Source organism: Dama dama, chromosome 18 (assembly GCF_033118175.1).
Source record: "Dama dama isolate Ldn47 chromosome 18, ASM3311817v1, whole genome shotgun sequence".
In the NCBI taxonomy this organism is placed as follows: domain Eukaryota; kingdom Metazoa; phylum Chordata; class Mammalia; order Artiodactyla; family Cervidae; genus Dama; species Dama dama.
The window spans coordinates 27,458,276-27,485,404 of record NC_083698.1 but is presented as its reverse complement, the minus strand read 5'-3'; the positions used below and the strand labels follow the sequence as shown (position 1 = coordinate 27,485,404).

General features: G+C 34.6%; 1 protein-coding gene across 2 annotated transcripts in view; it reads right to left on the bottom strand.

Annotated features, from left to right (window-relative positions):
* Positions 1 to 6,556: 6,556 nt before the first annotated feature.
* ITGB8 (integrin subunit beta 8) overlaps positions 6,557 to 27,129 on the bottom strand; it is a 95,170-nt gene continuing 74,597 nt past the window's right edge. For both annotated transcript variants that reach the window (XM_061165039.1, XM_061165041.1), the window contains 7 exons: positions 26,815 to 26,904; positions 22,817 to 22,951; positions 19,789 to 20,194; positions 17,124 to 17,349; positions 15,789 to 15,895; positions 12,191 to 12,354; positions 6,557 to 12,094 (listed from right to left, as the gene is read on the bottom strand). In XM_061165039.1, the coding sequence (XP_061021022.1) occupies positions 11,972 to 12,094; positions 12,191 to 12,354; positions 15,789 to 15,895; positions 17,124 to 17,349; positions 19,789 to 20,194; positions 22,817 to 22,951; positions 26,815 to 26,904 (1,251 nt within the window). In that variant the 3' untranslated portion in view covers positions 6,557 to 11,971. The remainder of the gene's footprint in view (positions 12,095 to 12,190; positions 12,355 to 15,788; positions 15,896 to 17,123; positions 17,350 to 19,788; positions 20,195 to 22,816; positions 22,952 to 26,814; positions 26,905 to 27,129) is intronic.

Here is a 27,129-nt window from a genome sequence, read left to right as displayed (position 1 = left end):
TGGATACTTGCAAGTGTCTCTGGACAAAGAGGGAGAAGAGGATTTGTATACTTTGGTGGACATGAGAGTGTGAGGAGAAGATTTAGTCCTCTGACCAAGATGCAACTCCACAGACCATGTTAGGAATTTTCCAATTAATTAGGGCACTGGTAGAGATTCTCTGCTGTCTCATATACCCACACATATATCTACATGCATTTAACTTTTAAGGAGAATAGAGAGTGTTTGGAGCTCCCAGAAATAAAGTCTGACATTGTTTCCACTGTCTCCCCATCTATTTCCCATGAGGTGATGGGACTAGATGCCGTGATCTTAGTTTTCTGAACGTTAAGCTTTAAGCCAACTTTTTCACTCTCCTCTTTCACTTCACAGAGTCGGACACGACTGAGCGACTGAACTGAACTGAGAGAGTGTGTGCCGTGCTCAGTTGCTCAGTCCTGTCCGACTCTTTGTGACCCCATGGACTGTAGCCCGCCAGGCTCCTCTGTCCGTGGGGCTTCTCCCGGCAGGAGTACTGGAGTGGGTTGCCACTCCTCCAGGAGATCTTCCCAACCTAGGGATCGAACCCAGGTCTCCTGCATTGCAGGTGGATTCTTTACCATCTGATCTACCAAGGAAGCCCAAGAATACTGGAGTGGATAGCCTGTCCCTTCTCCAGGAGAACTTCCCAACCCAGCAATCAAACTGGGGTCTCCTGCGTTGTAGACAGGTTCTTTACCAGCCGAGCTACCAGGGAAGCCCAGCAAGTGTTTAAGTGACAGAAAAAAAAGAGAACGATAGATGGATAACAGGAATAGATAATAATAATTTCTAATGTGGGCTTCCTCTACATATACTGAATATGTTAGACTTGTTTGAAGGAGTTATTGAGGTCAATTTTGTTTTTTAAACAACATGACAGACAATATTACTTTGATTTTAACTATTAATGTAACAAATGACAGATTTTAAGCACAGTCTTTTCAAGGGGATATTTCCGAAGGGCTCAAAGAAAACATTACTGACTCACTCAACACTTAATAAGTAAGTACTTGGACTGAGTTTTCAGTATCAGGTACTGACCACTGTACAAGAGAAAGTATAATTTATAACTTTTGGTTTCCTGATGCTTACTTATACTGTTTATGAAAATTGATTCTTAAACTTTGGCAGGCATCAGGATTACTTAGAGAATTTGTTAAAACTGCTGGGCCATTTCAGATTCAGAAGATTTGGTGTAGAGACTAAAAATCTGCATTTCTAACAAGTTTTCATGTGACACTGATGCTATTGGTCAGGGAACTACTCTTTAAAAATCATGGACTGATAATAGATTATCCTTAATTTGACAGAATGTTAAAAAATGTTGTTAATGGCAAATTAAGATTTTCTTTAGTGGATAATTATTATTCATGACTTTAATGATGGTTAGAACGTATTTTGTAGTCATAGCAATGGAAAAATAGCATAAAGTATGACAAAGCCCAGTAAAGAGTGTTTTCCTCTCACTATTATAGACAGACTTTTTTTTCTTTTTCTTTTTTTTAGTAAACTTTAAGCAATTCATTGGAAGAAGTCTAAACAGCACTGTGCCCTAAACAATGCACCAGTCCAAATAAGTGCTAAAGGATTTGCAAAGTTGAAAGTCAAGGTACCATTTGTTTTTCTTGTGCAGCCTGACACTGCTTCTAGTTATGATCAAAATATTCATATATAAATAACAAGATTAGAAGGAAATATGCCTGCATCCACTTGGGCTTATTTTGATAATATTGAAAGCATTACCATTGACATGGTTTAAAATTTTGCAGCTTTAGTTTTGTCTGGCCAAATATTGTGATAAAGTTAGAATTTAGTCTAAAAGTCATGGAATGGCAAAAACAATGTGGTTTGTGAGGTTTTATCCAATTTTGGTGGACATCTGTAGTGACTTTTAGACCGTACATCAGAATTCTCTTCAACTTAATTCTTTCCTTGTCAGCTGTATATCTAGTTAGTCTCCATGTTCTCACTAATCTTCCTTGTAAGAGTAGCTCTTGTTCCCTGTCTTTGTACTTTTGTCTAAACCGTTATTTCCTCATGAAAATTCCCCAAGCTCATTTCACTGATTCCTCTTTGTCATAATTTGAAATACTCCCCTATTATACCTTAGACTAATGCAAACCTTCCCAGTATAAACATTTCTCTTTTTGTTGGCTCCTTCTCATCTGCCATTATAAATGTGGAGATCTCTCACGTTCAAAAAGTTTACTTAACCAATCTCCTCCTATTGAATACTAAAGTTGTTAACCATTGTTTCATGTTTGGTACCATTTCTTGGTCATTCATTTTCTCATTGAACATAAGAGCTATAATTGTGGCACATTCTTGGATGGAATAATATCCACCTATTAAAACTATAGTTTTTAAGTCTTGACATGGAAAAATGTTTGAAATATTTTTGAAGAAAAAGTGTCTTTATACTATACTATTTATAGCATATTTCTTTCTTAATTACAAATGCACACACATAATATATGTCAATGGTCAACTCTGGGTGGTTGGATTGGAAAAATATTTTAATTTTAATGTCTAGGTATTTTGGATATTTTACAACAAATATGTGTTATCTGCATAATAAGTTATAAAGGCCATAGAAAAATAAAATGAAAATATGCCTGTGTGTAAGAGTGACTGCTGTTAGGAAGTTGGATTTTCAATTTTTTCTCCTTTTGTATACTTTAGTATACAAATACAAATACTAAATGGTATTTAAATTGATTATTAAATAGCATTAAAAATCAAGATTTAATATTATTATGTGGAATTTAGTATTAGAAGGGATAAAATTCATTTTAATTAAAGATTATATTTAATTTATATTAGTATATGCCAAACCATGTGTAATTCCAATAATACTACTTTTCTGTGCAAAAACTTTAGAGCTTGCTTTTTCCTTGTAACCGAATTTCGAATTGTTTAACCAGGGAAGCAAGCTTTCCATAGACCGTTACCTGCAGATCACTGTTTTTCATTATCCAATGCTGCATCTCAACAAGCTTTCAATGTCCTTGGATAGAATCCCCACTCTTTTATACTTTACCATTCCTTTACCACTCCCTGACCTTACTTTTCTGCATGTCTACACTCACCTTTTCTGCAAGGCCTAGGCCAAATGCTAATCTCCATGGACTTACGTCAGTCTAATTACAACATCTGAGTGTGCTTAACATTTTGTTTTTCATTTTTAGATTCCATTCAATTCTTTCTGTGTAGTTTTTCTGTGCATATATTAGCTCTTCACCTTTATTTATTGCACATGTTTTTTGGGTCATAAGGACATAGTTAAACTAGTAAAACTAGTTACTTTAGTAAAATCTGTCCTCACAAAGCATATCATCAGTAATTTATGGAGTGAAAAACAAAACTGATTGTGAATCTGGCCTTGGCCACCTACAGGCTTCGTGCATTTAGACATGATGCTTAACCTCCTGTGCCTTCATTTCCCTTGAAAAATTGACAGAAAGGATATTTAGTATTGCTGAAGAATTAGTGAGATGGTTTTATAAATAGCACATTATTAGAGTACGGATTATCTGCTATAACATAAAATGCTGTGGTTTAGCTGAGAAAGATTGTTTTCCCTACTAGGGTTCAGTTGAGGACGGCAGTTGTTGGTTGAGGGGAAGCTCTGAATATTTCAGTACAGGGTTTCCTTTGCCAAGATAGTCCAGTTGTCCAGATAACAAACATGGAAAGATGAAGTGAGATCCTAGGTTCCTCTCCCATCTGTCACATTGGCCAACATTTAGTCCTGTAACCACATTTAGCTGCAAAGGAGTCTGGATGGTTAAGTCTCAGCTGTGTGCTCTATTCAAACTCAGGGGGTGGGTCCTTTTGCTAAGGAGGGAAGACAAGAATGAGGCCAAATAGCACTCCTAACAAAACCAGTATTCTGAGCCTAAAAGACTGTAGCCCAAACCCAAATGAGATGAATACTCAAAAACAAAGGCCTTGTTAAACCTGATGGCTTCCATTTGATCTCTCCAGTGAAACCTGTCTCTCTGTGCTACACATGCTTCCCTAGTAGCTCAGCTGGTAATGAATCTGCCTGCAATGCAGGAGACCCTGGTTCGATTCCTGGGTTGGAAAGATCCTCTGGAGAAGGCATAGGCTACCCACTCCAGTATTCTGGGGCTTCCCTGATGGTTCAGCTGGTAAAAAATCTGCCTGCAATGTGGGAGACCTGGGTTCGATCCCTGAGTTGGGAAGATCCCCTGGAGAAGGGAAAGGCTAACCACTCCAGTATTCTGGCTTGGAGAATTCCATGGACTGTATGGTACATGGGGTCACAAAGAGCTAGACACAACTGAGCGACTTTCACTTTCATGCTACACATACCCTTTACTTCAAACTTTTACAACTCTTTAAAGATAGGAAATTTGTCTACATAACCTATTTAGCTGTCAGTGTATTCCATCATCTGCTTTACTTTATTATTTTTTATTTAAGAAATTATTGGAATATAGTTGCTTTACAATGTTGTATTAGTTTTTAGTGTACAGCAAAGTGAATCAACCATATATATACATATGTTGTTTGGTTGCATCTGGCTTTTTGCGACCCCCTGGAGTGCAGCATGCCGTATTTCCCTGTCCTTCAGTATCTCCCAGAGCTTGCTCAAATTCATGTCCATTGAGTCAGTGGTACTGTCCAACCATCTCCTCCTCTGTCACCCAGTTCTCCTCCTGCCTTCAATCTTTCCCAGCATCAGGGTCTTTTCCAGTGAGTCAGCTCTTCACATCAGGTGGCCAAAGTATTGGAACTTCAGCATCAGTCCTTCCAATCAATAGTCAGGGTTTAAAAAAAAAAAAAAAAAAAATAGTCAGGGTTTTCATTTCCTTTTATGACTGACTGGCTTGATCTTCTTGTAGTCCAGCAGACTGTCAGGAGTCTTCTCCAGGAGCACAGTTCAAATGCACCCCTTCTTTTTTGGATTTCTTTCTGATTTAGGACTTCCCTGGTACTTAGACTTTAAAAAATCTGCCTGCAATGTGGGAGATCTTGGTTCCATCCCTGGGTCAGTAAGAAACCCTAGAGAAGGGAATGGTACCCACTGTAGTATTCTTGTCTGGAGATTTCCATGGATAGAGGAGCCTGGAGAGCTACAGTCCATAGGGTTGCAAAGATCTGGACACGAATGAGTGACTTAACACTTTCGCTTTCACTAGGTCACCACAGAGCATTGAGTAGAGTTCCTTGGGTTATACAGTATCATCTCACTGGCTGTCTATTTTATGTGTGTGCTTAGTCGCTCAGTCGTGTCCAGCTCTTTGTGACCCCATGGTCACATGTAGCCTGCCAGGCTCCTCTGTCCGTGGGGATTCTCCAGGCAAGAATACTGGAGTGGCTTGCCATGCCCTCCTCTAGAGGATCTTCCCAACCCAGGGATCAAACCCAGTTCTGCCACATTGCAGGTGGATTCTTCACCATCTGAGACCATCTGAGCCCCCAGGAAAGCCCATCTATTTTATAAATAGTATCAATAATGTATACATGTCGGTCTCAGCCCCCCAATTCATCCCATTCCTATTACCCCAGTTGGTATCCATAGGTTTCTTCTATACCTGTGTGACTCTATTTCTGCTTTGTAAGTAGGATCATTGATAGCATTCTTTTTCAGATTCTACATATATGTGTTAGTATATGTTTTTTTTTTCCTCTTTCTGACTTACTTCACTGTGTATAATAGTCTCTAGGTCCATCTACGTGTCTATAAATGACCCATTTCTTTCCTTTATATGGCTGAGCAATATTCCATTCTGGGGCTTCCTAGGTGGTGCAGTGCTAAAGAATCCACTTGCCAGTGAGGGAGATGCAAGAGATGTGGGTTTGATCTCTAGGTCAGGAAGACCTCCTAGAGACTGAAATGGCAACCTGTTCCAGTATTCTTGCCTGGGAAATCTCATAGACAGAGGAGACTATCCATGGGGCTCCAAAGAGTTGGACATGACTGAGCGACTAAGCACACACACCCCCCAACTCAAATGTCCCACTGTATATGCACCGCATCTCTTTATTCATTCCTCTGCTGATGGACACATAGGCTGTTTCCACGTCCTGGCTATTATAAATAGAGCCTTCTCCACTAGATTAAACAAAGAAAAATCACAACACAAGGGTATCCCATAAATTTCACTTGTTTAAATATGGCTCTGGAGAATGTGCAGTTGAAGATTATGAACATGTTATGTTTGTATCAAGGTGATGGTAGAAGCCTTTGGTTGCTAAAAAAAAATAAAAGCCCAATTTGTCTTTTAGCTAATTTTTCAGTTCTTTGTAATTAGGATATTTCTTCTGCTTTCACCACTGGGTAGCTATGGAAGGAAAATAGGTCAATGAGAATGACCTTACATCTTTATCATTGACTCTACAGTTTTCCAGTGATTAGGAGCTTTTTGGAATTTAATGTCCTCTACTGATGAGAATGTATGAATGTTACTACATTTCCTTGTGTGACAATGTGCTATTTCCTGGCAGCGCTCAGGGTCATGTAGCACACAATGATAAATAAAGAAACATCCTGTGCATTCTTAGATCTTCACATTTTTATTTTGAAACATAGAATTTCATATTGGTTAACACCTACTTTTAAACAAAATGATGCATTAATTAAATGCCTTGTCATAACTGTTATAAGCTCTGTTAAAAAAATAAACATCTCACAACAAACTACAGTATCAGCTTTTTAATAAATACATAAACCAAAGTTAGTAGTCAATCAGAATTATATGAACAGGCTCATAGTATCTAAGTGAAATTATTGTATTACCAATTTTCTATGTCATTTAAGGCAATTTAAATTTCTGTAAAATTCAAAGTCAGAAATAGTAAGAAACTTGTTTAATGAGAATTTGTTTCTTTCTTAGAACTATTTTGATTTCAAATACTTTAATTTAAAAATACACTCTATATTAAAATGTTTTCTACAGAGGCAGGAGTTGTTAAATGAAACACATAGGTTATATTACTGATAATTTTAAAACATTACTAATTTTTTGCAGATTTAAAAAACTTTAATGAAGTAACTGGTAAATGTAAAATAGTTTTAAACTTATGTTAAATATATACAAAATGAATTTCTATATTAATATGTGCAAATTTATATTTTATTATAATTTAGAATTAAAATAAAAAAAGAATTAAAATATTTTTATATTCAGTATTTTAAAGAAAATCTATGTGCCATATTTGTCATTGTATTGAACTGTTATCAAAATCACATTTATCTGTGGTACAGTGTAAAGTTAGTAAAGACTTTTTATACAAATCATACATCTCCATCCTTGATGATTGCAGTGGTTTTTTTTTTTTTATTTTTGGATAGATGATTTTAACTGAAATAGGTAATGGAGCTTAGAAACCTGATTAATAGAGTTAGTTTATGAACATAAATTTTTGTGGGAAAGTAATCCAGGTAGATAAAGGAGTAGTGTTATTACTCTCAGGTATTTCATTGACAGCTGTCCAGATAGCTGAACAATCATTTCATGTAAGTCAAATAATTTAAATATGCAGTTTTATGAGTCATTACATGGGCTTAAGGTGAGTTTATTAAAGCCAAAGGAAAAAATCAAACAAAAGAACACAACAGAGATGATATAGAACAGAAATGATATAGAAAAATAAAAATGTAGGAGGACTTTAAGGGAAAATTTCCTTACAACACTGATAGGTTGTATGATACTTTCCTCCTGTCATTAACATAAGACACATAAAATGCTTCAAAATCTTAAAATTGCAAAAATCTAAATGTGATGATGTTATGTAATATTTTTCCAGTTAATTCTGTTTAAGAGTGAGATGATCACATGAAAGTATTCTTTAGAGAGTAATAGAAAGAATAAACATTTGTTAACAAACCTAGGAGAAACTCACTCATTCTTGTCAGTTAGGTTAGGGTTTGCTGAAACAGTAGCAACTAGCATAAAGTATAAACAGAAGGCTGAAAGAGCTTTTATCACTTAAAGGTCTGCAGAATCTAAACTCATAATCAGATGGTTAGGCTCCATAGCAAGTGGTAATGTGATTCAGATGTACTGAAAACTGACTTCACGTGTTATCGTACGTGCGTTCTTAAATATTTATATAAAAATGAATGTCTCTATACCCGTGAACATTTAGTTAAAGATGAATTAGTGTAATATTTATTTAAGTAAAATTATAAAACTGCATCTTAGAGGCCAATAATCGCAAGATATATTTCAGAGATGTTAAATTGAAAAGTAGATATCTTAGACTTAATGAAATATGAACATGTATAACCCATAATAAATTGGCCATTGAAGAATTATAAGAGAAAAGGGGAATGATCTGAAAGAATGCTAGTTTCATATTTATTTGAAAATATGTCTCAGATGGCATTGCACTAAGTGGAGTTCTTAAGGTCAATATAAATAAGGATAGTTGTAAATTAAATGTTAAGAGTAAATAAAACAATATATATGCACAAGATTGAACTCCCAAGTACCTGTATTTCATTAGATACTTTTATTAAAATATATGGATCTCAAATCCCTTAAAATTGAAATAAGCTTGAACAGTTGTAAAAATTTAAAATTCTCAGTTTTTAATGGGTCTTTGTTTAGGTACATAGATTCAAATGACTTTTAAAATCATTAAGAGATGTTTGGAAATGAAGAACTTCATTATATTATTATAGTCAGTTATTTTTCACAATTAGGCTAATTGAGCCTGAAGTTTTGGGGCAATCTCTTAGGAAAAGTAAGTAGAAAACAAATAGGAGTAAGAAAAGGAAGGAAAAGCCATTGAGTTTAACTTATTATAAAGGTATCATAAGGAATATAATTCTATGGAGAAGAATTTTCATAATCCATCATAATTATATTTCAACCTTGTATGGATGTCCATTGTCATGCATAAGAATATATTCAATAGCGATTAAGTGTATATTAAAAATGTTTGAAATTTATTCTTTAGTGGACTATTGTATCTGATGCATCCACTAATTTTAATTTTGAGTTTTGAAAAACTTGCCTCCAGAGAAATCTATTCTATGTAATCTTAGATTTTTGTATTTGTTTAAACCAAACTAAATTGAATGTTTAGGACATAATCAGAGTTTTAGTAAATTTTTGAGTCTTTCAGAGAATGTCTGTACATAAATATTAATAAATTAAAAAAAAAGATGCTTATAAATCCACACATATTGCAGTATAAAGATATCCCCAGAGAAGTAAAATTCATACAGTTATATTGTAGTGTATATAAGGCCTATTTCTAAATCATGACATACTTTAGGGCACAGAAATGCTGTCGTACCAAAAGAGTTGTTCAAGTTCTTAACTTTGTTAACCATTTAAAGTTTCATTACTTGTGTTTAATATCAGTGAATCTCAAAAGGCTCCTGTGGTCATATTAGTTGAAATAGGCTTCGTTTACATAAATTATTTAAGAATACCCTGTTTTCCCTTAACTTTTCATTAATTCTAATATTATCTTCTCACAAGGAAAATATCAATTATTCAAGTAAATATAAACTCTAAAATCTTTAAGGATTAGATCTTTAAATAAAAAAGGAAAGCACAAGACATCACAAGCATAACTGCAATCACCATCTAGCATCGAACTGCCTATCAGGAAGCTTGTCCCTTCCTATGAGAAGAGCCTTGTTTCATAATAAATTAGTGCAAACTAATGAGAGTGTCCAAATATCCATCCCTTTATTTTAAGGATTTCATTTTATTATCCTCTTTTGGATAATTCAGCCCACATAGACATTAGTTAGTGAACCTTGTAATGTTTTAAAAATTTTAAATGTGTCAGAGTTTTCAGTATTTCAATGAATGGATATTTTCCACTTTTCCTTTTGGGGGCTGACAGGTATTCATTTATTTCCTTTTTTAAAAGGATGCAATGTGTGACAGGCAAGCTGCTAAAACAATTTTTATGTTATCCTTGGTGATCAAAGGTATTTTACATAAGTGAGTCACAATACTGAAGTATGTCAATGCCGCTGATCACTCATTTGGGGAAGGAAATACTGCTCAACTTAGCATCATAATTGCCTGGCTTCAGGGGACAGCTGATGGGAGTACTGTGTTTTTTGGCTCTAGAACAACTTGTTATACATTTTTTAATCTTCCTTAGGATGGATGGGATATAGTCTTCATTGGAATGTAGATATTTGGCACTTTGTTTAACTCAAGTGCTGGAAGACAGAAAATCGGGGAAGCTGATTGTAAGAGGACATTTAAAAGGAATTTAAAATAACTTCCTTTGTTGTCATAGGCAAAGCTCTGTGCTATACACAGGACTCTTTGACTTCTAGCCAATAAAATCAGAGTGAATAAATCTGTAAGGATATGGTAGTTGTGATGAAGTTCCTGTTAGGGAAGATAAAAGTTCATCACCTCTGTATCAAGCTCTTGGACTGAGCACTGCATGAGCCCAGGGGAAATGCTGTTCACCACAACCTGTGTGAATGGACTTCCCTCTAGTTAGGCCATTTGGCAGTCTCTTAGAAGCTGATTAGCAGAAAGACTGGACGCCAACCATGGACAATTCGGTTTGAATTACTTTTTTCTGCCTTGTTTGAGAATTGTCTCACGCTTATTCACTTAAGACTTCAGTAAATCACATTTAAAAACACTTGCCAATTGACTAATATTTTAAAGATTCAAGAGGTAGTACTACATTGTTCAGTGAGCCCTGGCCTGACAATAAGATAGTTCTCTTTGAGTGCTGCCACTTGGTCACTGAGGGGTTTTTGAAAAATCATTTGAACTTTCTGAGCCTCAGTTCCCCTGAATAACCACAAGGGTGAATTAGCTTATTTCTAAAGATATTTTCTATTCTTCTCTAATTGTGTATTTTTAGAATTCTGGTGAGTTGGACTGAGGTGATTCAGGGAAAGAATGTCCTTAGACTGCTTCAAAGGGCAAAAGTAATATAGCTTAATTTAGTTTTAATTTGAAAAATACTACTATCTGCTTTGAATAAATATTGGAGAAAACGCATTCAAAAGTGTGGCACTTTGTTTGAGGCAGAGTTTCTAAATATTTTGTGAGTTTCAACCTGATGATTAGACAAATGAAGTGGTGAAATAATCCATCCAGTTTACCAGGTAAGAAGATCTAAAACTCTACATCAGCAAACAATGAAGCTGTTCAGATTTTGATGTTACTTGAAGTGTCCCTTATTAAACATTGAACTTTGAAAAATATTCTAATAAAGTGACATTGTATTATTATTAGTTTTTTATGGCAGTAGTAACTTAGCACTTATTAATCCAGTCATCTGTGACATATATAAACTTATCCTGTAAGAAAGAAAACCAAAATATAAAGGCAAAGAGGAAAGAATGTTAGAATTAGTATCCATCTTGTCAAAGAAAACAAACACACATGCATAAAACTACTATTTCAAAAGCAATATCCCTCAAGATTAAGGTTTTGTCTGTGTATCTCTTGAATGAATGAAACACTATTCATTTATTCATCTATCTGGTCTTGTCTGTTCACTGCTGCCAGTTGTTGAAGTGTTTGGCAACATTAGTATAACTGCATTATTCGTTTGTCTGCATGTTTGGTGCAGGGATTACTGTATCCTTGTAGTGACACAATGCCAAAACTATCTCACAGCATTGCCTCTCTGGGAAGTGTACAAATGGTGGGTACCTGTAAAGTGTAGTCAGTGCTCTTCAGATAATCTACATTCTATGCTGATCTAAATAAGTTATATATTACAGTAAAGTGCTACAATGACACTAGTATCAAACAGTAGTAAGACACATTTTTCTCTGAAAAATTCAGCAGCAGTGTGAGTCACATGATGATGAGGATGCTTGTCAGTCTTCATTCGAGCAGACAACCAGCAACTGGCATGATCTAGCAAATTTGTCCCCTCTTGTGACTTCTAAAATAGTAAATTTTAGGAGCAATTATTTAAAATCCAGTTTCCCATAAGGTACTTTTTTTTTTTTTTTATCATTTTAGAAGTTGCACCTGAAAGTTTCATGAGCATTTAATTTGCTAATGTCCATTTTTATTTCTTCAGGTTTTTCACGTCGGTAGGTTACTGCTCTTGTGCAAACGCTTTGCAGAATCAACTTGTCCTTGATAAGGAAGAAATATTATCATTAATTAAGGGCCTAAATATTGAAAGTAGACAATAACACACTGATAGTAATTCATTTTTAGAATTCACTGACCTTTTTTGAGGCAGACACCCTGTAATCTGCCGAGGACTTAATTTTATTACTATTCCATTGAAGTATCACCTGTCTAATGATCAGGACTTTAAGCAACCCAATCAAGAATGTGACTATGAAGATGATGAAAAATATTCTCAAGTAGCTTGGACTAGAGAAGCATTCTGTAAAGAAGCAAACAAATACATGGTTTAAAAAACTGGAATGAGTAAATCAAAGGATTCTAACAGTAGTATTAGAAATAAATAGTGTTTATCATCTCAATTAATAGGATCAGAGATATTTGCAAATCTACATTTTCAAAACAAAGGACTTCCATTGTTGTTGATTCAAAAGTAATTAATTATTATTACACATTTATTATTCAAGTATTTTCAACAAAAAACTCTCCTTCGGAGAATAGCCACAATTAAGGTATTCAATAAGATTATTTTTTTTCAGCTTGATTCCTGTACTAACTAGAATATGTCCAAATCCTTAACTAAATATGATTTCAACCATGATAGAGAGAAGGACAGTTTTTGTGGTATGATGTGGATCACTAAGTGGAAAATAGGATTTAAGAATTATTTAACAGCTCCGTGCATTAACATATGTTTTTCTTGTTATGCTTACTCCTCATTTGTTACACATCAGTAATGGAAAATAAAGTAAACATCTGCAGAAGCTAAAATCAGTACTACTCTAATAGATGAATAAATATTTCCTTTGAAACTGTAGTGTAAGTTTTCATTATTATTACACATAGCTTCTCCAGGAAATGGGAGTGTACAATTTGGGACAATACCCAAATCTCTTTCTTTCCTCAATTTTTATTAATTTATTTTTTACTTGTCTGTTAACTAAATCTATCATATTCTGCTTCTAAAAATACCACTTTTTGTTTTTTCAAGAACAGATAATTACTAGCTGGAAAAGGAAATGCTGTATTAAGAGGGGCGTGCTAGGTCTCTGTTTTAGCACTAGACCTTTGGCAAACTCTAGTTGGAAAGTCTACAGCCTCTGTGGCTGCCAGAGGTATTACCCTAATCTAAGAGGAACATGGTTGCATAATACACAAGTATTCCACAGAACTCATCAGCTGCCCCACACTCACAGAATTACCTCCCAGCCTAAAGTGCCATGTGTTTTTCTGCACATTTTCCAGACTTTGGGGACTTCATCTAATTGTCTGAGAGTCTCCTTGAGAAGGGCTTTTGGGAGGGTACCTGCCAAGACTTTGAAAAGCAGTCACCCAGTCATGAGTGATTTCTGTTTGAATTCCCACGGATGACCAAGCATGCTCTTAAATAGCCAAGAATTCAGTAAAAAGGGCAAGGGCTCTTCTCCAAGTGGGAAGACTTAGAGCCAGTGTTTTTTTTTTTTTTGGTCATAATGTTAAAGTTCCTTGAAAGAAATGCTAAAAGGAGACTGGAGGACCACTAACTGGAGTAGAAGCACCAAATCCAAGTGTGAGTCCCCCTGTGTTATGGTCTCATACATAGAGAGAATCCAAGATGCTCTATTAAAAGGTGTTACCTTTGGTAGTGCCCAGGTTCATGACATGCACGCCTTTCATTTCCCTTGGCCGACTTAGAATAGTAATCAGCTAAGGGGGCGCGTGGCTTGATCTCACTTTCTGGCTTCTTGCCTAGTAGGAGTTTAGCCAGGAAAAGCAAAATAACCCTTTAAGTGTGATCAAGTGGATAGATAATAGAGGTGGTTAACAAATGCCCTTTTTCCTCTCCTTGCACAACAGTTGTGAAGGGGAGGGGAGCCCTCTAGCTATTATTACTAATACATTTTATAAATATTTCTAATGGTTTAGGATGGAAGACCTTTTCAGGATTCAAATCTGTATGCATTTAAAAATTTTTAATTTTGGAGAACCAAAAATTTAGCTCCAGCCATGCCTCTTTTCTTAGTTTAGGTCAAGCAAGGGATTTTCCTAAGGAGCTTTAAGGGAATACATTTGTTAGCCACACTTAGGTCAAAATAGGTTTATTTACTTAACATAATAAATTACATGTTGACAGTTAGTGCTCTATTCATTAGAAAAGGCACTTGGCTTTTGGGTGTGATTGCTGCAGCCGCATCTGGCAGCACATGGGCTCTTTTCAAATCTAAATTTATTATGGGCTAAGGTTAGTATGGATATGAGGGGAGAGGAAACAAAACTCTGGAGAAAGTTTACTCTTCTGTGCAATATCTCTAAGACCTATAATAATTCTTACAGGTTGAAAGAGTGACCAGAAATAATGGTAGCAGTAGGAATGTTCTCAACGAATACATAATTTCAGGCTTCATTTCGAATTCTTATACAGTTTAACATCTTAAACCTGAACAAAAGGAGGGCACTGTGGCATTTCAGTTCTAGTGAACTTTTGTCCAAAATGGTCTTTGAAGACAGAGTTCACATGCTTCTTACATTCATATATCATCTTTAAAATTTTTTTCATGTTCACTGGTTTAATTGACACAACTCTTTGAGGTTGATATTATTTCCATTTTATAGATGAGAAAACTGAGGCTCAGGGAAATTTTGTAAGAGGGCTAATACGGCTTAGCTACTATTAAGAGTATCAACAAACATGCTTAAGCCAAGGTCTTCAGACTAAGATTTCCATACCGTTTCCATTGTGCCATCTTTATATCTATTCACCCTGGAAAAAAAAGCTGTGCTCTGCTCTGCTGTGTCCTACTCTCTGCAGTCCCATGGACTGTGGCCTGCCAGGCTCCTCTGTCCATGGAATTTTCCAGGAAAGAATACTGGAGCAGGTTGCCTTTTCTTACTCCAGGGGTTCTTCCCAACCCAGGGATGGAACCCGTATCTCTTGCATCTGCTGCATTGGCAGGAAGATTCTTTACCATTAGGGCCACCTGGAAAACTCTCATTCAACTCTAGATTATATTTGCATCAGAATGAAAATTATTGCCTTTTGAAGGAAGGAATTGCCTTTTGAAGTTATGTACTTCTCAAAAACAGATCATTATTACCTAGAATTTTTTTTTTTTTTTTTGCATCTCCTGAAACATGAAAGTAAATGTTAGTTTCACATGAGGAAGCTTATGACTGGAAGCATGTTTGGGCTGTGAAGGATAATTATGGCTCCACAGACCTTGTCTTTATTTTTATTTTTTTCCATTTATTTTTGTTGGTTGGAGGCTAATTACTTTACAATATTGTAGTGGTTTTTGCCATACATTGACATGAATCAGCCATGGATTTACATGTATTCCCCATCCCGATCCCCCCCTCCCACCTCCCTCCCCACCCCATCCTCTGCAAAACAGAAAAACAGACCTTGTTTTTAAAGGTGAAATGGACTCTACATAGGAAACGCCTATTCTTGGTTCATGAGGTCTCTCAAGAAAATCTGTTTGGTGTAATTCCATGGAGTTGCATAGCATGTGAATTTAGCTGGGTAGTTGAGATGAGAGATCTAATAGTTTAGTCACACCATGGCAAATATCCTCAACTGGTTTTATAGAGTACCATTTCTGGGAGACTGTAAACATTGAGGCAGTTATTTCTGTTTTTAGGATGGCTGAGCTTTTTGGGGGGACATGGCTCTCTACAGATACTCTTCAGTACTTTGATTATTAAACTTTTGTTTACCTGATGTTTGGTCCACATAATGCTGTTCTTTGAGAGCACATGAAGTTTTACACCGATCAAGTATAGCTTGAGACAGATTGTGAGGGTGAAGGCATTGCACACAATTCCTATAAGGGGAAACAGAAGTGAAAACATTTAATTCTTTAAAAGGTTGTAGCCTGTAGTATTTTCTGTAAACAATAAAATGACAAAATAGGGCACTTTTTTAGGACAGCAAACTTGTTAAACAGGGAAAGAAACCTGTGACATTTATTTGTAATCTTGGCTGAATTTAATACCAAGCAAAATTACATTCTAGTCACTTAAAATATTGTAATGTATAAAATCAACATAATGATATTTTTTGTATTGAAAATAAAATTTCCAGGAAATGAATAAGATAGCCTTACTATAAAATCAAAAACAAAACCATCTAGCACAGATGTTTTAGAAGATGACTATTATGATACTGCTGGAAAAAATTTTGCAGTGAATATACAGTTCAAAATTTGATTGAGTTGACTAGAAATACCTCCATCATCATCTTCCTAATGAGTTACATAACCTCATGCATAATTGTGAAAACTTGAGAATATCTTTTAAAAAATGATTAAAACAAATTGTAAGCCATAGTGATATTTTGAGTAGTTGTCTTTGAGCAGTTAATTACTGGCACAAAACAACAATGCTGCCATTATTTAATGTAACCTTTTACTTATCCATCGCTTCTTTCTAGAGTGCTTCATAGCTACTGCTCTTTTATCTTTAAAAGAATAAACATAAAACAATAATAACAGGTAACATTTATTCCATGATTACTGTGCAGCAAGTATAAAAGTTTAGGGCTTTTTTGCATGAACATCTAATTATTTCACAGAATTATAGCACAGCATTATTATTATCTGTACTTTCGATATCATGAAACTAAGGCACAGAGAATTTAAACAATTTTTCCTAGATCAAAAAGCTAATTAATAGTAAGCTGGGAAGCAGTCAGCTCCTAAATCATAACATTGTACATCTTAAACTTACACAAGATTATATGTCAACTACATCTCAAGAAAGCTGGGGGGACAGCCCCACTGAATCTTTATCAACACTGAATATTATTCTTTAAAAAAAAAACTGTTTCAAAAAAAGGCAGTGAATACCTAGATAAATTCTCATGCATGACCCAAGATTGGAATCTAAGTCTTCTAATTCTTAAATTCCTCATTCGGTTCTTTTTTTAGCATGATGATAATTTGTCTGGAGAAGATCCAGCAACTTTTTGGTTAAGGTAGGCAAAATAGAAAAGATTAAACATGGCTAAATGAAGGACTGCTTTACATAGGTTTGGAACCAGAAAACACATACCAGTTTTCACTGCAGCCTGTGTGACATGTGGGACAATGCTCACAGAAACGGCCAATGCTCCTGGGATCAGTGCACTCACACCTGCCACATACACATGTGCCTCTCCCACTGCACACTTGGCCCTTTGGATTGACACAGAGCTGGGCAGATGCAGACGGGCACTGGCAGCGATCCCCTTCCCAGCCCCTGAAGCACTGGCATCTGCCCGCCTCACACTCTCCATGCCCTGCAACAAAGATACTCCAACATCTAAGTTACCGAGATCACTGACTTTGTGAAGCATTTCCAAACATGAATTTCCCCTCCATCCAGTGGAAACACACTGACAGTCAAGTGAATGGAAACAGCATCATTTTCTATTTGTCTGACATAAACAATCCCAGGACTCAGGAGTGACTATTTTTAAAGCTGTCCTATTGTAGATAATCTCCTCATGCTAATCTATTGTGCTGACCGTCGTGAATTCTGCCCTGCTGCAGTGACTGCCCAGCTACTTGAAGGTCACTGTATATTCAGTTCTAAAGTAAAAAGACACAGATACAAAGAAGTAACAGAGGCTGAAGTAGTGTTGTCTGGTTTGAAATTTGAAAGAAAGGGGTATTTTATGAATAGCTTCCATAATTTTCTCTCCTAGTCGATCATTATTGCTAAGGGCCTGGGATAACTTTGAAGGTCCACTGGGCAAACTCTTCTAAGAGCTTCAGTTCTGCTAGTGCCTTGATTAAAGATGAGATCTCCAGGGAAGTTGAAGTAATCCTTTCACATCTTCAGCACATTATGTAGCAGGTTAGTGGTGCATGTCTTAATAAGGTATGTTGTGAAATGTTATTAGGTGGTAAATGAGAGAAAGCAAGAGAGAAATCAGGGTGGTATGTTTGTGCATGTTGGAGTTGAGGAAGAACACTGATTATACTTAGTTAAGTGGGTTTTAGCCTGTAGAAGGTATCCAAAATTTAATATGCTAATGTGAACTAGAAATTTTCAAGAGAGGGTACATTTTCAGGGCTGTATAATGTTTTTCATGTTTATCTGACCAAACACTTTCCCTTCCTTCCTTCTTTCCTTCCTTTCTTCTCTCTCCCTCCTCCTCCCCTTCTTTTTCTTAGTTCCCTCAATTTCTGGCTTATGCCCTCTCTTCTTGTATTGTGGAACACCTCACAGGGTAACTGTTCCGTAGCCTCTACTGTTGGATAAGCTCAATTTGTTAATTGTAAAACTAATCATATCCAGGCCAAGCAAATGCCTGCCAGGTTCAATTCTCTGTATATGGGCTACATGCCTAATACTAGCCAGCAGATCTGTGAACATGTGTTATTATTTTCAAAGGACCTTAGTGAAGAAAGTACTTGTCAGCCTACAGTTTGTGGTTATGATTTATATACAAATAATTCAAAGCAGATTCTCAGTTGCCTCTGGAACAGTAGTTATCACAGTCATGTAAAAGGACCAGTAGACTGATTTTTAATATTTTACTGTTAACAGAGACTGGAATTCTCAGTGTCTCAATATTTCAGACTTCATTGAGAGTTTGACAGCTGTAGGAAATGATGACCTCAGAATTCTTTCTCTTCCCTGTCCCAAGCAGTTTTAGCACTAAAAAACTTAGATGATAATTGTGGATTTATTCTAAAGTCATCTATAACCCTTTCTACCTAGATGCTAAGTACAGCTGAATGAATGTTTAGAATATAAAATATTATGTGTATAATATATAAAGGAAATTGTCCATCCCATATTTATGTGATATAGGGCACATTTTTAATTTATACAAGAATAAAAACTTACATTGTATATGTTTATTACTTTCCATAAGCTTATTAAAATGAAATATTTCATGTTATCAATAATTTAATATTTGCTTACCAGAATGCAAACATTGAAAAGGTACTTTAACAATAAATGGATTTAGTACACTACCATAGAAAAGTTAATTAAAAAAGTATTTTGCATTAATTTTCAAATGTTGTATATATTTTCTAGAATTTAACCTCTAGGTGGCAGTAAATTGAATTAGCCAAAACATACTTTTGATATTTTTTGTTTTAAATTATTTCATTTTAAAATTTCGTCTGTATGTGGCCTCTGGGACTAATCTTGATTTTTTATGAAACCTGTATTTTCTTGAAGAGTACTGTCCTTTGACAATTCTGTTGCTGGTGTTGTTCCAAAAATAAAGTAGACAGGTTTATATTACTACAGATTTATAATGCCATCTCTAATAACACATTAAGAATTTTACAGTGAATTGAAAGTATATTTTTATGGCTAACTATTCTCTGAACAAGATGAAGGGAGTGACCATTTATGAGGATAAATCAGAGTCTTCTAGAAGAATACCCAGATTATAGAAAATCTGTCAAACATTGTCAGTAATTTCCTTTTCTGGTATATGTCTTTACAAGGTCAAAGCGTACTTGAAAATACGAATTAATTTTTGGTTTTAATTTTTAAGTATTTCCTGTACAAAATAATTTAAACTATAAATATCAGAATCATGTGCAGTATATCTGTGGCTATGTCCTAATTTCACAGACTTTGAAAGTTTAAGTATCAAATTCAGATTCAGGGTTGGTAATTATAAAGATGTGATTTAAAGATACTTTAACATATATGCTAGCTTAATATACAACTATATAAATAACTGCATGTACATATTTATACTCACCAGCACACAGATTTCCATGATGGTATGGACAAGAAAAGTCATCCTTTTCACAGTATTTTCCATACACTTTTCCAAACTTAATTTTGTGACATAAACATTTCCCACAAATGCAAACTCCTCTACCGCTGCAAACAGGTTGATCCTTGTGTGACTTGCAACTTTCAGAAGGAAATGTGTCCTCATCAATATGACATTTATTCTCATCACACTGGAAGCACTTGGCGTCTAGAAAAGTTTCTTCTACACACTTTCTTTTAGGTCCTCTGCCGTCATCACACTGACAGCTGCAGTTTCTGTGTATGTGAATTTTAGTGGTTTCATTGAAACCAATAGGTTTGATGATTGCATAGCTCTTTCCTCCTGTGACATCACATTTTTCCATTGTAACTGTTACATTGAAAAGAACCTAAATTTGTGGGTTAGAGGGAAGAAAATACATTTATATACTTTGATTGTTTTTATTACTAATATATGTTAATGATATTTTAAGTCAACACTATACCATCTATAAGAAATTAATATTAATAAATTACACATGCATTCTTTTTTCATATGTAGACATAACATTACCTTTTAATTTCATTTTATTTCCTTATTAAGGAACTGGAGAGTTAAAGGATGCAATGACTGAGGCTTGCCTATCATGCACCATTAAACGGACATGGATTCAAATCTATCTGAAAGCTATCTACTTCCAATCATTCATTTATATCCTCAGATGACTTCTTAGCAAACGAGAGAGAATAGACCATTTTCTAGATCCAGTCCTTAACTTGTGGAGTTACGGCAAATATTTGGCACTAGAGATAGATCAAATAAACTAAAGTCAAGGGCTTCTGCTCTACTGGTTTAAAACCCTGAAATGAGCAATTGTTCAAATGAACAGTTTTTATTTTGTTTCTGTTTTCCTAGAGCCCAAGTAAAGTTTTGGACTTAAATTTTAGTTTATACATAATGTTAAGAGGAAAACATGGGGCTTTCCCTGATGTTACTCAAGGGAAAAAGATTCAGGACTCTCAACTTTTAGGTCCTAAGGTCTCAATACAAAGTCGTACATTTTTCTCAGTGGAGATGTTAGTCTGCGACTAATGATCTGGCCTGGCAGGAATTGGTTTCCCCCATGAACTACATAATTGCTCTCTCTTGCCAAATTTTTCTCACTTTTTTCTCCACAGTAAGATTGGCTTAGTGTGTGTATTTGTATTTGTTAATTCATCGTATCATCTTCAGGTATTTTGGCAAACAAGGTTTATAGTTTTCTTCCATGTTAGACTGAGATATATTACAATTTAAAAATAATTTGTGCTAAGCTTTTTGGTTGGGATGGAGATAGATTAGGTAAATAGATATGGATGGATATATATATATATATATATATATATGAATATATAGAGATTTCCTCTTTCTTATGTATGTAGATTATAGATATCCATCCCAACCAAAAAGCCTAACACAAATACATACACACAGAAGCACAGACACACACACACACAAAGAAAGATCTAAATTTAGGTTTATATGTTATCCATATCCATGCAGAATTAGAATTAGTCTCATAATATTAAAATCAGTATAATTGGTGTCAGACTTGAAATGTATTTTTCTCTTTAAAATATTAAGGAGTAACAGATTGTAAGATAATGTGGTCACTGCCAAAATTAAGTAGAGCAAAACTTGGGATTTCTATAATTGAGGTCAAATGACTCTTCTTGATAGTCAAACTGTTTATATCACTTGGTTGAAATTGAGGGAAAAAAATAGACTTAGACAAAGAAAAAGAAGTAAGCTAAACCATTTTGCCAAAATTGATTTCGAAAGAAAGAGCTTCTTCTAAGAAGGTAATCCTTTCTAAAAAAGTAATAACTGCATTATTTTTTGCGAGCACAAAAGAAAAAAGCTTCTCTATACTCAGTGTAAATAAAATTTATTTTTTGTAAACTGGTATAAAATATCTTTTGGACAAAATTCAAGGAGTGATTATGGAGAAGCCTACAGAACTTGAATTTGAAATAATTAATTTCAAATATACAGTTTGTTGGAGCAACTATACTACCTGTAGATTCTAAACTTTCCAAGAGGGAAAAGTATATTCTAACTAGAAAGAAAGGAAGATTCTCCTTTATTCAACCTTATTAACAGAACAGTAGAATTTTTAATCTTTCAGTAGCTCTTTCTGTATATCATGATATTAAAATAATAACATCATAGAACATTAGAGATGGATGGAAGAGTGATTAGAAATATTCTAGTTCAAGTTATTTATTTAAAAATGAGGCAACTGATGCCTCACTGAGGTAAATGACTCACTGAAAATCACTTGTTCTACAAGAATTTCCTTTTAAAGTATATTTCTGTGTGTTTACTCTCTCTTGTGCCAATTCTGGGAGAATCCCTATCTCCCATGGTCCTATTTCCTCATGCTGCTATAATCTGAATCTCTTTTCCATATTTTATTCCTTTTTAGTTAAATGATGACACTTCTTTGTGTTGTTGTTGTCCTTAACAAATTTCCCTACCTCCTATATCATTGTATTGAGATAATATAAGTGTCCTGGGACAATCACAAAGTGAAAGATTTTATAATTCTTAATCCTTATCAACCCCTCCATCACTCCCATTCTTCTGTATTGCTTTTACCCTCAGCTTTCACATTTACTCTGAGAATTTTCAGATTTGAAACAAAAAGGTATTATCATCATCATCAGAACAGACACTTTTTCGAGGAGATGTGATTTCCTAACATATACTGGCTGTGTCATCAATAATAATAGCAAAGATTATTATTAAATAAGTATTTAATATGATACATATTTATTTTAAAATAAGTACTAGAGAATTTGAGAGAACAGTCAATGGAGTTACAACAAGTAGGAACTTTAGGAATAGACAATGAAAGTTACTTTGAAGTGTAAATGAGATTCTTAAGGTCAGTAGTGAGCAAAGTTTTCAGAAAGGTTTGAGTTTTCTGTGAGAAAGCATGCCAAACAAGTTAATTTACTTTAAATCGGAAAAATGCACACCCACATACTTCATCATTGCTTGTCACATTTCCGCATCCGTCTGTGCCTGGCTTTCTGGTCCCATCTGGACAGATGGCAGTAATGTTAAAGTAGATGCCTTTTACCTGGTTTTCCACCTGAACTTTCACTTCTGAAATGAGTTTCTGCAGAGATGACATTTTTTAGTTGTATACTATAGCAGTTTCAAATGTAAGCAACTAAACTGTCAAGTTTATCATATCATTCTAGATTTAATTTTTTAACTAAATCAAAGAGTCTGTCTTTATAAAATCTTGATTAAAAACAGTATTTCCACATAATGACCTAGCTACATTTGAAATACATAAAAAATACTGAAGGATTAGATTATCTGTCTTTAAATTGCTCTATTTTTTTCATGTATTTCCATGACTGCATTATGAGCACTTCAGAGACATTTCTCACTCAGTCTGTGTTACAAAAATAATCATTTTAATCCAATAACATTTATATTTTGTGATAAAATTTGAATAAAGCATTGAGAATACATACACAATATGATACATCATAGCACATAAATCTTAACAGCTTAAAATCTGGAACATGCTTCTGACATTTACTGCTATTAAAGAAACATTTCAGTTTCAGATGCTTAAGACTATCATGGAAACGAAAATGTCTTATTGATACAGAATTGAAAAGTAAATTTTGTGGAGGCCATTTCTATACTATAGGTATAAGAAATACCTGCCAGTTATGGCCCTGTAAATTCTCCAAGAATGGCCTAGGATTTTTGCCAAATCCCTTGAGCTTGCCTATTGTTTCAATTCTTAATACTAAAATAGGGCCTCTTACTGGGCAGAAAATGATTCATTCATTTATTCACTTATTTATACAGTCATTCAAAAACATGTATGTATTGCCAATTATGCTGATTATGTGTATCAAGCATATCCTAATTTCTCCCCATCTCAGTTCCAAAAGTTACAACTACATTAAATATATTCTGTAGATCTGTGTGAATTTCATCTGATAAAACTAAGAGTCTACCACATGCAAAAATCCTTAACATTTTTGTAAACAAAAGGAAAGGGGAAAGATGAAGTATGTAAGAAAAGAGTGTGAGCAACATGGTATGAAGGAAAAAGATATCCCCTTGGCTTCTAATTCTTTACTTGAGTAATTTTTCTTTTTCAACTGTATAGTCAACAAAGAGGTTAATAACTGATCATGGAATTATGGTAGTAAATCTTTAGAGTAAGATACTTCCTCAAATTAGTAAATTCTATTTGAATTAGGTAAGACTATATCAGTCACATTTTTTTATCAACCAGAGAATCCATACATTGTAATCACTTAATTAAACAGTTTCAGGAAAAAATAGAAACTTCTCCTGCTCAGTCATGTCTGACTCTTTGTCACCCTATGGACTGTAGCCCTCCAGGCTCCTCTGTCCATGGGATTCTCCAGGCAAGAATACTGGAGTGGGTTGCCATTTCCTTCTCCAGAGGACCTTCCCGACCCAGGGATGGAACCTGCATCTCCTGTGTTGCAGGTGGATTCTTTGCCACTGAGCCACCTGGGCTTCCCAGGCGGTAGTGCACTAACGGTGCTGATGCGGTGATGGTCTGACAAAGCAGAAGGAACTGCTTAATACCGTCAGTGTTCTTTCGCCCTTTTGAAATTCTGCTTCCCTTAAAACCTTAAACTAGTTATATCAGTGTTTTTTCAAGTGTGATATGAAGACAAATATCTAAAATTTTGCCCAGTTTTGAGGTTAAGAAATTTTCAGACAGTCTTTTTTTTTTTCTTTTTTTAAAAATGAATTTCTTTCTTTTATTTGGAGGCTAATTACTTTACAATACTGTGGCGGTTTTTGCCATACATTGGCATGAATCAGCCACGGGTATACATGTGTCTGCCATCCCAAACCCCCCTCCCACCTCCCTCCCCAAGTTTCAGACAGTCTTAAGCTTGCCTTTTAATATCTAACAGGCGCAGAGACAGAAATTATTTTTTATGAAGTATAATTCCTTTTAGTCAATATAATTTATTTTTTAATTTCAGTTAATTATGATTAATTATATACTTTATATATAGTTTTAATTTATATAGTTTTTTTAGTTTTATTTTTTATATAGTTTTATATAAATTTTTATATAGTTTTATATTTTGATGACAATGTAAAGGATAAAAAATAAAATGCAATCACATTCACCATGTGCTAAATTTGTATGTAATTTTACAAAAGTCTTAAAAATGAAATGCCAAGAATTACAAAGTAGAATAAAATATTAGTTTTTTCTTCAATGAATTATGAATGGTTTCTGTTGGACTGTGAAGACGAAATGAATTTTCAGAAAATTTTTTAAAGTACAAACATATAAAATTATAACAGAATCCCACGATATTGGTTAGTCAGAGTTTTTGCTGATTTTGTTAGTATTTTCAAAATTGTTTAAGGTTAATCAGAACTACAATAATGCATCACAGACCTAGCCTAGCAAATAAAGAACATGAAAAAAAAGCTATTGTTTCCTTTTCCATGGGTGTAATTTGATATGTAGGAAAGTTTATCAACTTACATTTTTTCTAAGGGGTAATATGTGGGTTCATATTAGGAAAAATAGGGTGACTTCTAATACTGTAAGCTCCTTTCTTATTTTGATTATCCTTGGGAACAAACTACTGCTGGAAATGAGTTGTACACAGGTTTGATTTTCCTTGATAACATGTCCCTCCAGTCCTAGTAATACTTTCTTTTTGGTAACAGTGAGAAAGAAATTGTAATTAAAGTTGCTTTTCCTATTTAATCCAACACAGTCTTGAGACATAGAACAATGAATGCTTTGGCAAAACAAACAAACAAACAAAAAACCTTGCAAGATTCATTTTCCTTTTAAAGAAAAAAAGTTTAAACAAGTCCTTCAGTTTCTATCCTGTATCCACTTCTGCCTTTTTCTTTCGTACCTGAGTTGAAGGCAGATGTTCCATGAAGAAAATGAGAAGCCTGAGATTTCTAACAATACTTGGGCTACTGTTAATACCGTTCAACTCTACTGTGTCAGGAAGGCAATAAGAGAATTTGAAGAAGTGGGAGTTTGTCGATGGCACATAAATTCAAGATAGAACAAAGCATATCTTTGAACACCATGTAAACAAAAAAGAAAACAGACCGTATAATACAGAAGGAAGCACCTGAAAGCTAGAATTTAGGAAAACCTAGGTTCTGGTTCTGCTTCTTTTGCTTGTTAGCTGTTTGACCTTTGGTTAATTTGCTTAGCTTCTTTGAAATTCTACAAATACACAATGGGAGTACTAACACCTGCCTTATAGGTGGGTTGAATGGATTGAATGAGGTCATGTATGGAAAATAACTAGTTCATAGTAGTGTTAAAATGACAGTTACTGTTTTTACAGTGTCCTAAAAGAGATTATTCTATCCAGGAATGACCTAGGTTGAGAGAGCAGATATTTCTTTAACTTTGTATTTAGCACCTACTCTTCACAACCTGGGAACAGCATACAACTGTCATCTCAATAAAATAGTATATCTCTCAAGGTAATTCTTTGAATCAAACAACTGAACAACCTTGTGATGATCTAGCAGAACCCAACAAAATTCTCCTAGTAGCCTCCATATCTCAGTTCATTTTTTTATGAAAAGTTGCTGTTGAAATAACACAGTGGATTGATTATCTATATGGTCCTGGAAAGTATGACATTTCTTGGTAATAAAGTATATTCTATGGCTGTGACTTGGTGACTCTCTGAACATTTAATAAGGAAATTTAGATAGTCTCTAACTTAACCTGAATTTAGTAAACTGTGTCAAAGGACATAGTGAAACACAGAAAGCTGAAATGACTTTAACAAGGTTCTGTAACTAGTTAGTGGTAGAGCCAGGGCTAAATCAGGTTCCTAATTCCTAATCTAATGTTTTTCCACCACCCCTCTCAAGATGATAGGGCATTAGTTTGTACCTTGCTGTAGAAATTGGGGTTAAAAGTTTATTTGAAAAAAAAAAATGTGTACAATATATACATACCTGATAGGCATCTACAACCAGATTATTGAGGTTTGCAGCCTTTGATTCTATTTCACCAGCAATGGTGCCAGGCAAGAGGGGTAGAAGGTCCTAGAAAACATACCAATAACATTAACTAAATTACAACTATGTACAGTGGCTTAGCAATCAAAAATATTTAAAAATCTTATAGGTATCAATGGAAGATGAGTCATTACATGAATAAAAAAGTTAAAACACAAGAAAAAATATAAGCAACTAACTAAAGCAGCTAAAACATATATACTTGAAATGATATGTATTTGTATGTGCATGAGTGTGTCCGAGGACCCAAAT